This window comes from Nannobrachium achirus (genome assembly GCF_963921795.1).
Source record: "Nannobrachium achirus genome assembly, chromosome: 24".
Taxonomy (NCBI): domain Eukaryota; kingdom Metazoa; phylum Chordata; class Actinopteri; order Myctophiformes; family Myctophidae; genus Nannobrachium; species Nannobrachium achirus.
Genome location: NC_137831.1, coordinates 8951595 through 8965626, shown reverse-complemented (window position 1 = coordinate 8965626; position 14032 = coordinate 8951595). Strand labels below are relative to the sequence as shown.

At 42.7% G+C, this 14032-nt stretch overlaps 1 protein-coding gene across 1 annotated transcript; it reads right to left on the bottom strand.

Moving 5' to 3' along the window:
• Positions 1-350: 350 nt before the first annotated feature.
• On the bottom strand, positions 351-1409 carry LOC308279944 (ataxin-3-like; the record flags this gene model as incomplete). Its single annotated transcript, XM_080720169.1, has 1 exon — positions 351-1409. One exon carries the CDS (start codon positions 1407-1409, stop codon positions 351-353), a length of 1059 nt encoding a protein of 352 aa, XP_080576295.1.
• Positions 1410-14032: the final 12623 nt, after the last annotated feature.

The window sequence follows — 14032 nt, the reverse complement described above, 5'->3', positions numbered from 1 at the left end:
CAAGTCACAACCTCCAGCCCTCCCTGATTTCTTACATGGCCCTCTTCTAGCGCCACCATCAGGCCGAAAAACACATTCTTGGACACTGCTCGTACAGATTTTGGCTTAAAATCACACAAAGCGATACACAGTATCTCTAAAGTCATGTCATCACCATGGATCTGTCCCATTTCCCATATTCCCTCCTGATTGGATTGCCTTCTAAAGTGTGTGTATACGACATGTTATCCCGATTAGGGAGTCTTACTGGTTGGTGTTCCCATGTGCAAAGGTTTAGAGATAGGAAGAAGGCCACTCCTTTATGGGAGACCAGTCAGCTGGTGACCAACATCGGGGAACATTTCTCCACTTCACTTGCTAGGCTTGTTCTGTGGCCTCTCCTCACAGTCACTACTGTCCTGTGATCCTGAGCTGCTGCCCGTTGATTCATTCTCTGCTTGTTGCGTCTGGGATTGCCGATCAAAGTAGGCTTGTCTCCTTCTACGCACTTCCTCTGCTGTGGGCATCTCCGTTTGGGTGCCCTCTGATCTTCCAACAACGCCGCCTGCTGCTGCTGCCTGGCTGGCACTCTTAACATTTCCCACTTTGGACTCTAAAGACTTGTTACTCATCACCGCCCCTGGCTCCAGGCTGAGTTGCATGGCCTGCCGAATGTCGGCCTGTTCGTCCTCCACCTCCAGGTCCTGTCTGCTGAGTCTCAGGGCTCTCCACAGCTCGGTCCTCTCCTCCGGCCCCATGCCTCCCCCAGGTCTGTCCCAGAGCCCAGAGCTGAAGCTCTGTCCCGGAGCTGAAGGTCCACCATGGAAGCCACTTGACCCGGCCTCGACTTCTCCCATGAGTCTTGGCCGTTGCCGTTGCTGCACTCTCATGACGCCAAGAATCTTCTCTGCTTCGCACTCTGGTAGGTTTCCCAGGATTACAAATATGGAGTAGCCTTCCTGTTGTAGCTGTGCGAGGAACAGGGCCAGATAGGTGTCTGAAATCAACTCTGGTCCGGTCAACAGCGAGTTCAAATTGAACCACTGTTGTCCGAGTTTTCGTACCGTGAACCAGTGCTCCTTATAGTTGCAAATAAAGGATCTCTCATTGGTTGGCTCTATCATGTGACTCTGATACTCCGGACTGTTGAAGAGGATCAGCTCCAGACCCCACACCCCCAGAGCACTGCTAATAACCTGTATTGAAAAGAAACCACTGTCATCCATGTTTCCAGATGGTTGCTGCACGAAGGTCCTGTACTCATGACCTTCCATCCCTCCCTCTGCCATTCTCATCCGTTCCTCTTCATCGAGCTGATGAGCAATGGAGGACAGGTCCACTGGACTGAAATACTCGCCTTGCAAAAGGTTGTTGAGGCAGTGCTGGGCGCAAAGAGAGCCATCTTGTTTCTCGTGAAATATGGACTCCATGATTCATTTGTGTCAGACTTTCCCACTCAGAGTACAATGCAAGTTCGCTATTTGTGCTTTACTTTCATACACGTCGATTTCAGCAACTTTGAGGATTTACAATATGTGATTTGCTACCCGGATAATATTGGTATATTCAACAACGTGCAAGCGCACAAAGACCAGTCCCAATGAAGACTGGCAACACGCAGACACACACAGTGCTGATGTTATAGTACTGATGTCATAATACTGACGTCATACTAGCCCCTTGAATGACCTACTGTAGTGTCTATTTCATCTTTACAACGGGTACAGTTATAGATAGATAGATTAGACAGACATACAGACATACAGTACACACATAGTGCTGATGTCATGCCGGTCATCACAGTACTGACATCATCATAGGTAGCTGACTTACAACATAGACTTGCTTCGAACTACATCTTGCAATAACCCACTCTGTACTGATAAAAACAATCATCACTGGCTTCGGAAATTCACACTGAACTTGAAGGAACTACTGACTTCAGAAAGTTGACAAATAAATCCTGTTTTGAGTGGTCTTGTGTAATATTGTAATATTTTGAGATATGGGTTTTTATGGAAAATAATGATTTTTCCACATGTTCACATTTTTGGAGACAAAGCTGTACAGTAGACCAGTGATTCTCAAAGTGGATTTCAGGGACTCTCGAGGTTCATTTATGGGGGTCTAAATTGACCCTTACAGGTCTGTAACTCTGACATTATACAAATGGAACCAAACGGACCCGTCATGGTCCGTTTGGTTCCATTTGTATAATGTCGGAGTTAAGGGAAGACCTTGAAATGTAAAAGTTTGAGAACCACTGCAGTAGACATTATTATAGATATATTTGGGTCCTATTAAATTCTACAAAATTAGTATTAATATTGTGTAAAAATGTTCTTGAAACTTTCATATATTTCTTGCTACTTGCATAATATTCTAGATACATTGGACATTCAGTGAATTATTCCCAACCTTTTTTTGTTAAAACTTTGAATTTTTATGGCATACAGTTCATGAATATCAAAAGTCCATATTTCAAAATATTGCAATATTACATGAGACCACTCAAAACAAGGATTTATAATAGAAATGTCAACCTTCTGAAGTCAGAGTTGCTTGATGTCCATTGGGAAGTTTCCAAAGTCAGTTATGATTTGGGGTGCTATGGCTTCTGCAATGCTATTTTACACAATATTCGAATTTGTATATGATATGATCCATCTCTCTCTCTCCTCATCAGGTGTGTGTCTACTGGGGGTGGTGGTGATGTTCGTCATGTGGATCCATGTGCTGGACACTCTGGAGCAGTTTGCATCACAGCAGAGGCTCGCCACAAACCCCGCCTACCGCCTCACCGTCTACAACGGCCCTTCCTTCCTATTGGCTCCCGTCGCTGGTTTCTTCTGCCTCCTGTCTGGCCTACTCTTCATCACGATTGGCCGGAAGTTGCGGGTATTCCAGAATAAATGCTGAAGTTGTGAAATTCATTAAATAATATTTGTATGCATTTTAGTTTGTTATGACCAGGAATTAACTAACAATGAATGAATGAGCCAGTTTAGGGTTTTTGATTGATTGAATATTTGATTAGACAAGAACAAGTACAAGAACAGACAAAACAAAAAGATTTAGTACAGCACAAGCACAGTCAAAACACCCTGCCTGAAAGGAACAACCCCCAAAAAGCGCTTGTGGTCTTGTTTCTGTTGGAGGTCCTTGGTATTCAATTCATTGACATTGACATTTAAAGTTCCTTTGATTTATTAACTTGAACGATTAAACCATGCTGCCCCTGTTCATCATTGTGACTTGAAAATAGTGAGCTAAGAAAGGCTATATTTATTTATGTTTTATGTACAGTAACAAGGCTAAAACCACATTGAGATTTCCATCTATTGTTCAAGTGGGCACTGGCCAAGAAGGCCGCATACTATAGGTTTAGTTTGTTCCATAAAATTATCAATGAATCTAGCTTAAAATATTAGGATATTTCAGGAGAAGGAGGTACAGCATAGATGAAAACATGTTTCCCAAATTCAGATCTCAGTGCAATTTTGTGATCACAGATTGTAATTCATGTCATTAATTTTGTTGAATGAGTAGTGCTCATGTACAGTAAGTTCAAAGGCCAAAGATTGCTACACTAGGAAGTGCTTTATGCACTTTCAAAACAAGTGCAAAAAGGAGTTTCCTAAATTCCCATCATCACTCTTCTTGTTGAAAACCTTTGCAAGTAGGTCAGAGCCCAACAAGGAGCAGGCAGTTTGAGAACGGGGACCATATGTGTCCTGTCAACTTTATTGGGCCCATGAGGGTTTAAAAAGATGAAACAAGGATTGTCTTTGTCATCAGCCGAGATTAAATGGTGACAGTGTGCGGGAGGCTCAGCAGGAGAGGCATCCCTGGTGGGATTTGACCCTACACCAGTATGTGAAGTGCAGATAATGTACGTAATTAACCACCAGTATGCCATAGACAGACACTTTATTTAACATGTTTTATTTACAGTACAGTTTGACACCAAACAATTTAGCTGAGTTGTTCTGTTTGTATTTAGTATTGCGTTGCCAGGCGGTCATAGATCAACACTACCAATGCACTTGGGGACATTAATATACAAAGTTGGCAAAACAGTGCATGTTTAAGTTGTCACTTTTTAGAGGTATTAAAAAGTCCTTAAATTGTCACTTTAGAAATGTGCAGATACCTTCTATACACTTAAACCTTATGTTGGTTTGTTTACTGTTGAGTGAGAAAACAATGTTGCACATTAGGTTAATCATCTGGGGACCCCCCCAAAATAATTTGGGGACCCCCCCTGGGTCCAGAGACCTGCTGCCATTGGTCGAGCTTTAAAGTTAATATCACATGATTGATTCTATTGACATGTGACCTCAACCATGTGACTCTGTTTGGATTCTTCCATGATGCAATGCAGATGGACATCCTGTATGAAATGAACTCCACTTTCTGCACTTTCTGCCCATTAAAATGGACTGAACCTGGAACACAACATGATGCATGGTGAGTTTTATTCATCACTTTGTCAGTCAAGTTGTATTACATCTTGTCCAAAAAGGAACATCCCAAATAACACCTTTTACAGGTTTTGTTTACGTTGGAAGTCCTGGCATTCAATTCATCACAAGAACAACATTTAATGCAATTATAAAATACATTATATGTACGGAGTAAAGAACCACGTTCAATGCAATTATAAAATGTAACATAAATGGGGGGTGGGTGTGACTACCTTTGCCTCTGGCCTCCTGAAAGGTGGATTTTAAGGGCAGCCTTGAAGGGGCCCAGCGCGCTACATGTCTTAAGAAACAGTCAAGGAATTCCACACGGAGATTTCCAGAATGAGAATTTACCCATATTTGTGCTATGTGTTTGTATTATCAGATCGTTCTGTGCTCTCCCTCTGGTGTTGTACTGTAGCTTTGGGTGTCGCTAACTGTTTGGAGGTGTTTGGTCAGATAAGCAGGTACTGTGGGGGTTGAGGGCCGATTTGCATTGACTATTTTGAACGTCAATCCCATTTTTAGTTGTTTAACCCTGTCGTCTACATTGAGCCACATTGAGAAACGTGGGTCATGTTTGGGCGCCAGGTTAAGAAGAAGTAGTCAAATCAGTTTGTTTTGGGAGGTTTGGAGTTAAGTCTTCAATGGCATTTTGGTGTTGGAGTACCAGGAGGTGCAGGTGTAGTTAGCCGCAAATTGCAACACTAGATTTGTTTATAATCGGATGAATCTAGGGTTGCAATACCTCCCATAGGCAGCCAATGCATCAAAACTGTTTTTTGCTATCTGATTGTATTAAACAACGTCAAACTCACCAATATTGTGGCTCTATGGAAAGCTTGGAATTTACTCGTTCTATCTGCAAAGTGTTTGTTTCAGAAAAATCCACAGTAGACATGTTATGAGTTACTTTCGAATTCTATCCAAGAAATTTGGTTCAGGTGATTATTTTTTCTAAGTCCTGGAGTTTGGAAGCGCTCGTGGAAAATCCCTCAACGGTCCTGTGACCACCTGGCTCTAAATGTCACATTATGCAGGAGGCAGCGGGACATGGCGTTATAGAAGACAAGCGCTTCCGAAGTTCAACACTTAGAAAATATACCATGTCTGCTCGGATTTCTTGACAGAAAATAAATCATAACAATTATACGGTGGATTTTTCAGAAATAAACACTTTGCAGATTGCAAGAGTAAATTCCAAGCTTTCCATAGAGCCGCAATATTGGTGAGTTTGACGTCGTTTAATACAATCAGATAGCAAAATAACGTTTTGATGCATTGGCTGCCTATGGGAGGTATTGCAACCCTAGATTCATCCGATTATAAAAAAATCTAGTGTTGCAATTTGCGGCTAAGGTGTAGTCATTAAGGGGACAGACGGAGCTGGATATTTCATATACCCCGGTTTTTCAGATATCCACAAAGAAAATATCTAGGTCCACACAACAAAGATATCTAGGTCTAAAATAATCTGAGTCCCCAGACCTCCACTATAGGACAAGCACACACACAGTAAAGTCTTCAGAGATATCCGGGTTCCATGTCTACACGGATCCAGTGAATCGGATATTTTTCAATGTCTCCACTTATCCGGTTTAAAAAATATCCAGCTTCGCGGCCAAAATATGCAGCTTCGTGTGGCTGCAAGCTCCAACCAAATGTCTAGCAAATGTCTAGCTTTAGAAATATCCAGCTCTGTGTAGCCGGCACCTGAATGAGGGCCCCAGCAAGAGTCAAGAGTCCTGTATAAACTTGCTCTCCACACAGTAATTATAATATTGTGCCTTATCAGTTATCTATTATGAATATGAATATGTGTTGCCTTGATCAATGGATCCTATTTATATTGATTTGTCGGTCATAATGTAGCACATTGTAACGTGCAGCTCATTCATTGTATGCATGTACTGTAGCAACTAGCAAAACATTGCCCTTCATATTCAGGTAGCACACAGTGGTTCTACTGTATATAATATTAATAATGAAATAGTAATATGTGCTATAAGGCTCTTGAAATCCTACCTATTTTTCCACCCCTTAATGCCCACTGGCTTGTGTAATAGCAGGCATTACCAGAAGACACAATTTATAAGTGATCATTATTATACAAATTTAGAAATGCAACAAACAGGTCCCTGACTGTCTGTCATTGTTTCATATACACTGTAGTTGTCTCTGCCGTTGGGAAAAAAAAAATTCAAATTCATTATAACTGATAACTCAACACTGATGAAGTGTGGAGGCCATGTATGCCACCATGCTGCTGGTATGCAGGGGTGTCACAAGGGGGGGGGGGGGGGGGGAATTGGGACTGAGTTACTAGGGCACCACGGTGGAGGGGCCTTAGCTATTGAAAAATAGCAGATCTACAAGCTCGCAACGCGGCACTCGGTGCTGCGCTGCAAGCTTGTAGATCTGCTATGTTTTAAAGGTCGTGAAAATGTGCGCAAATCAATATATGTATTTTCTAAGCGAATATTTGTAACTCAAATTTTGCCTCAGGGGGGTCCCTGGAACTAAATATTTTGAGATGGGGGTCCGTGTTCAAATAGATATCATTTTGGGGGTCCTTCACATGGAAAAGGTTTGAGCACCACTCACATAGAAAAAAAAACGTAGGCTTTGAAAAGATTTTTCAAAAATAGCACTAATAGCAGATCTACAAGCTCGCACCTATCTGCTATTTTTCAATAGTTAAAGCACAAAATAATGCGTAATAATGCGTTCCCAGTCTAAATGGGTGAATCCTTGTACCCACCCAGGGCCCAGAATTTGGTGTGACACCCCTGCTGCTGCTGGTTTGTTGGAGAGATATGATAATTGAGTTTGACTGTGACTCAGCCCGTCATTAGGACGTCCGCTTAAATCTCTAGAATGCAGGGTCAAGGGGACGAACACAGTAAATTAGACTGTCATGATCTATTTTCTGACAGCACTTTTCCTTGATGGACTCTGTCTGCACATGGGTGAATTGGTTTTCCTAAGCAGCTCCGCCAGTCGCCACTAGAGTGCAGTGTTGCTTCAACTGCAGGGGATGGGGGAGACGAGACATCTATCAGAGTTGTTTTTCTAACCCCAATAAATCACCTTATCTGAGGGAGCATCATTACAACGATGTCTGACAACATCTCAGACACGTATACCTGCACCGATTGTATATTGGATTAGCTCTCTGTGTACGACGAGGAGAAAGTTTGTAAACAATAATTAACAACAATTAACTCAGCTGCTTTATTTCTGTCAGACAAAGATCTTTTTTGTTTTGCTTTAGTTAACTGTTGTTAACTTCAAACTGGGGATAATGTATTGTTTAAGCCCACAGTCACACCTTGATAATTGGAAAAGGCAAACCCAAGTGCTATCTCGAGATGACATAGAAAAAAGGGAAAGGAGAGAGAGAGAGCGAGAGAGAGAGAGAGAGAACAGGCACGTGCACACATAGACACCAAAGGGGGCTTGAGCCCCTGTCCTTTTATCCTTCTGTAAAAAGTGCCCTCTCCAGACCATGAATGCAGTTTTTACTGTGGTGAAAGAAAAGCAACTGCCCTCTTTCCATGTCATACCTGAAGGCAGCATTCAAGAGAATTGCCTTGTCCAAACTGTCCTGAACTTGAATGCAAATCGGCTATTATTTTACAGTAAACAAACCAACATAAAGTTTAAGTGTATAGAGGGTATCTGCACATTTCTAAAGTGACAATTTAAAGGAGTAGTTCACCCCCAAAATGACATTTTTTCTATTGATTACTCACGCCATGGAGACTTGAGTTCAATAATATTTTTAGTTTTTTGTCGCATTCCTAAGACAAAAATGTGATTATAGTAAATTTACCCCTCATTGATTCCGGATGGGGACCCAAATCGATTTGGGTCCCATTTTTGTGACGTGAGTAATCAATAGAAAAAAAGTCATTTTGGGGGTGAACTACTCCTTTAAGGACTTTTAAGGACTTTTTAATACCTCTAAATTGCCAAGTTCTTAAATATTAGAGGCATAAATTGTGAAAATAGCCGACCTACATCTAAATAGCCGATTGAAAGAATCGCCCTCTCTGTGTAGAAATCCATGCTGTTATGCCACATCTCCAGTATTGACTCGATTATGCTCGATTATGCTTAGTTCAATTCAATTTTCAATTCAAAGGAGCTTTATTGGCATGAGAAAACATACGTTTACATTGCCAAAGCAAGTGTCACAAATAAAGTAAAAAGTGACAGTTGAAAATGGGGAACATATATACAGTTGGAGGGGGTACAGCATTGTGTAAACAGAGCTACTGTATGTCGCATTGTGACATTTTATATATATATACAGGGTATAAAGCTTTTGGAACAAATAACAGCATTATTTTTTCTCAAAATGCATTTAAAGGTAGCAGCTCTGTTTCATACTGTATGTGCAGTAGGTCTAGATGTCAATCCATGGTTTGTAGTCCTTAGGGTGGTTGTGTTTCTAGCCTTCTTTTGTCACAACAGTTCACAAATCTTGCTGCTGTGTTCAAACATTGTTGTATTTCTCCCAGTATAGTAGTTCAGTGTGGTATCAAACACCGAAAATAGCCGACCTCCAAGCTCACAACGCGTCGCAGCGCGACGCGTTGTGAGCTTGGTGGTCTGCTATTTTCGCTGCGACGCGTTGTGAGCTTGGTGGTCTGCTATTTTCGATATTTTCACCAAAAGGCACTTTTAGGAATGTCAGCCCCTGCCTCTCTAGCATTCTCTGCACGTCCCTGAGAGAGAGAGAGAGAGAGAGAGAGAGACTTGACACTGCTCATCAGTGAGCGTTCCTATGTTCCTTCATGTCTAACGCTCCCTCCCCTCCCCTCCCCTCCTCCTCCCCTCCTCCTCCTCCTCCTCTGCTTAATCTCCGCTGTGAACCAGGTGAGTATAATTACAGCTGAGCGTGTCACCTCCACTTCCCCGGTCCACACTATATTTAAACAACTCTGTCACCTCACCTCTCCCCACCCAGGGGCGTCGCACCCAATCCTGGGCCCTGGCCCTGGGTACAAGGATTCACTGTGGGCCCCCCTCCATGAATGTTCTTCATATGGGGGAGAAGGGGGTTTAACCCATTTAGACTGAAAACGCATTATTACGCATTATTTGGTGCTTTAAGACTTGCACAAGACTTGCATAAATTGTTCACGATTTTTCAATAATAGCAGATCTATAAGCTCGCAGCGGGGCACTCGGCGCAACGCTGTGAGCTTGTATATCTGCTATTGTTCAATAGTTAAAGCACACAGTCTTTGAATATTTCAAAAAGTTTTTTTTTTAAAAAACCTATGTTTCTGTGCCAGTGGTGCTCAAACACTTTCATGTGAAGGACCCCCGAAATTATTGTAGGCTATTTGCCCACGGACCCCCATCTCAAAATATTTAGTTCCAGGGACCCCTCCCCAGAAGCAAAATTTGAATTACAAATGTTCGCTCGAAAAATACATATATTCAACGATCTGCACACATTTTCACGACTTTTCAAAAAATAGCAGATCTACATGCTATTTGTGAGCTTGTATATCTGCTATTTTTCAATAGCTAAAGTATCAAATAATTAAGGCCCCTCCACCTTGGGCCCTATAGTAACTCAGTCCCACTTCCCCCCCCCTTGTGACGCCCCTGCTCTCACCTCTCACCCCCCCCCCCCCCCCCCCCCCCCGCTCATACTGCCAGCAGTAGCAGACGAGCAGACAAGGATTTTAAGTCCTATCGACGGTCTCTTCTAATGAATATCCAGAGATTCATTCATATATCGCTTGGTTTCAATCTTTGCCTTTTTTTCCCCCCCTTTCTCCTTTGGTCTTTTTTGTTTCATGGCAGTTTCATTACCGAAGTGTGTGTGTGTGTGTGTGTGTGTGTGTGTGTGTGTGTGTGTGTGTGTGTGTGTGTGTGTGTGTGTGTGTGTGTGTGTGTGTGTGTGTGTGTGTGTGTGTGTGTGTGTGTGTGTGTGTGTGTGTGTGTGTGTGTGTGTGTGTGTGTGTGTGTGTGTGTGTGTGTGTGTGCGTGTGTGTGTACTGTAGTGCACTGTGCTACTGTCAGCCAAGTACAATGCACACAGCTCAGTAGTGGGCCTTGTCACGTTGGTCTTCTAGATGTCCCCAGTAGATAGAGCTGTCCACAGCAATTACTATACAGCAACAAAGACATGAGCTACAAGGACGCTTGGTAAGAACTGGCCCGTCATTCTTTTTTTATTTTTAACAGACATTTAATCTCAAATTTAACCTATTTCTCCACCTTCTGAATTGTATTTACCATTTGTTTTGAACGTATAATGCCTTTTTTTTTTTTACAACACTTGCTGATATAGAAAAGCATTTTACCCTTTAAAGGAGTACAGTAGTTTACCCAGTAGTTTACCCCCAACATGCAATTTTTTCTATTGATTACTCATGCCATGGAGACTTGAGTTCAATTATATTTTTAGTTTTTTGTCGCATTACTAAGACAAAAAATTTATTGCAATGAATTTACCACCATTGATTCCAAATGTCCCCATCCGGAACCAATGGGGGTAAATTTACTATAATCAATTTTTTGTCTTAGGAATGCGACAAATGCAAAAAAATATATATTATTGAACTCAAGTCTCCATGGCGTGAGTATTCAATAGAACATTTTTCATTTTGGGGGTGAACTACTCAGTTAAATCTTAGATTAGGGTAGTTTAGTATTAAAGAAGAAACTAGGAAACCCAGGGCACGGAGAGGAGAGATACTCTATGAGAGACAAGGCCGGGAGTTGGATTTGAACTCGCATCCTCACGGTTCACAAGGACCGCATCATCCGCATGGTCCGCTGTGCACTAAGTGGCTGAGCCAAAAGGCACCCCTGCTATGGTGAAATGTTAACGTTACAATGTGCAGCAGAGCGTGTTTATCTGAGGTGCTGTCAGTTTGCCTAGAAGGGCATTTAAATGTACAGTATGGCTCCAATCAATACTACTTTAGTGAAAAATATACATAATATATTTTACCCTTCAAGAGTGCAGAGTTACCAATGTATAGCAGGGGTTCTCAAACCTTTTTAGGCCGTGACCCCCAAAATAAACATATTTGAACTGGGGACCCCCGCCCTGACAAGCACTTGGAATTGTAGGTATTACATTTAATGTGACTCGGTTTCACAGATAAATATTGTGAAAATAGCAGATCTACATGCTCACAACGCCTCGCGTTTGCCTCTTGCTTACTTAATATTTGACAGTTTGGCCAGTTTGGTCAGTCTTGAATGTCCTTAAATTGTCACTTGAATGTGCAGATACCCTGTATACACTTATACTGTGTGTTGGTTTGTTTACCATTGAGTGGGAAGAGAAAAAAATTACATTAAGCTAATCATCTGGGGACATCACAAAATAATTTGGGGACCCCACTTAGGGTCCCGACCCCAAGTTTGAGAACTAATAAAAATGAATATAATCAGGGACGCTGCTAGAAACGGCCTGCTGCTGCCGCTGCCCCCCCCCCCCCCCCCCCCCCCACCAACCTCTCTTTTTGGTACACTCCACTCCGCTTCCACATTACCCAGAGGCCAACCCAGGGGGCGCAATTATTCAGGCCTTTGCTCAGCCAAGTAGAAGAAATTAGCCTCTCCTCCTGCACCGAGACCTTTCTAACCTGCACCAGGACCCGGGGCTGCCACTCCGACGACTGTTATGACCCCCTGTGACTCCCCGCTCCACGCCCAGTGTTTTCCATACATATGAGCCAGCCACGGCCCCGGCCACGCTTCACTGCCATATGGTCAGGGACGTCACAATGGAGGGAAGTGGGACTGAGTTACTAGGGCCCAAGGTGGAGGGGCACTTAATTATTTTATACTTTAGCTATTGAAAAATAGCAGATATACAAGCTCACAGCGCGGCACAGAGTGCCGCGCTGCGAGCTTGAGATCTGCTATTTTTGAAAATGTGTGAAAATCTTTGAATATATATATATTTTTAAGCGAACATTTGTAACTAAAATGTTGCTTCTGGGGCGGTCCCTGGAACTAAATATTTTAAGATGGGGGTCCGTGGCCAAATACATATCATTTTGGGGGTCCTTGACATGAAAAGGTTTGAGCGCCACTGACAGAAACATAGGTTTTTCAAAAAACCTTAGAAGGATTTGAAATATTCAAAGACGTGCACAAATTTTAACGATTTTTCAAAAAATAGCAGAACTACAAGCTCGCAGCGTGGCACTTGTGAGCTTGTAAATCTACTATTTTTCAATAGCTAAAGCACTAAATAAAGCGTAATAATGCGTTCCCAGTTCCCTCTATGAAGAACATTCATGGGGGGACCCGCAATGAGTCCTTGTACCCAGAGCCCAGAATTTGGTGCGACGCCCCTGCATATGGTTCCTCGCCCCGGCTGGCAAAGTGGGGAGCTGCGGGCTGTATTATCCTCTGCCCTCCCCTCCACCACCTCCAACCACCTGGGAGGATGGCTTGGTGTCCTCAGGCCTGCCATGATGCTGTACAACAACAACTCACAATAAGACTGACACTCTGCATTGCCTTAATGTTGCCGTCGCACTGTAAATGTTATTTTGGAAAATTCTATGGGTTAGGTACTTAGGTTAGATCAGTGATGCTTAGCTTCGCACAAAGAAAGACAAACACACACACACACACACACACACACACACACACACACGCACACACACACACACACACACACACACGCATGCAAAAGTGGTCGCGCCCCCAAGTGGAGGACCCCCGCCACTGCAGCGCACATAAGATGCCCTAACTTGGCCTACAAGCGACCAGGAGAGCAGGGGCCGGTACCCACGCGTCCGCCTCTAGCGTCGGACTCCCGCCACTGCAGCCCGCTAAAAAGGCCATAACTCGGCCCCCGGGCGTATACAGGTGACCTGACGGTCGCTTATCTCCCGATTAGGGAGTATTACTGATCCAGAATGAACTTGTACATCATGATTCTGTCCATCATCATTCCCTTTCCCCATTATATGACTCACATACTGTTGTTTTTGTATACTTATTCTTTGATCCAACTTGCAGTCGTGTTTTTTGTTTTAGTTTTTTTGCCTTCCGTTCTATTTGGTTGTGACTCGTGTGATTACTTTGTACTGCTCCTTGTTTTCACAGTACATATTCACCAGTGGAATTTCCCTCCGGGGTTCAGTGCAGGTTGATTGTATCTTCTAGTCTGCCTTCTTGGTTCTACTTGATGCTTTCTATTCCGTTCACACGTCTCTTTCCCTTATCTGAAATGTCCTGCGATAGCTTCATATCGAATTTCATTTTTCGCATTCTAGTTGTTTTCAGATTTTCCTGGCCTAAAGGACAACTTTGTTTTTTTTACAACAAGGGTTCATATTTTAGATTTTAATTAGAGAAAAGAAAAGATGAGTGTTAAAATGTGTTCATTTACTGCTTTCTATTGTTTTAGCCAATTTAGCGAGTTTGATTTCAGTGGTTTGGGACATGCGTACAAGTGGCTAAATATGTATTCTTAGACACAATAAGCCCCCTTCATGCACCGTTTCATGGTTAGGTGTGACTTATGGGGGCTATTGTAGTGTTAGTGTAAATAATAAAATAGTTTGTCGGCTTATTGTGTATAAAAA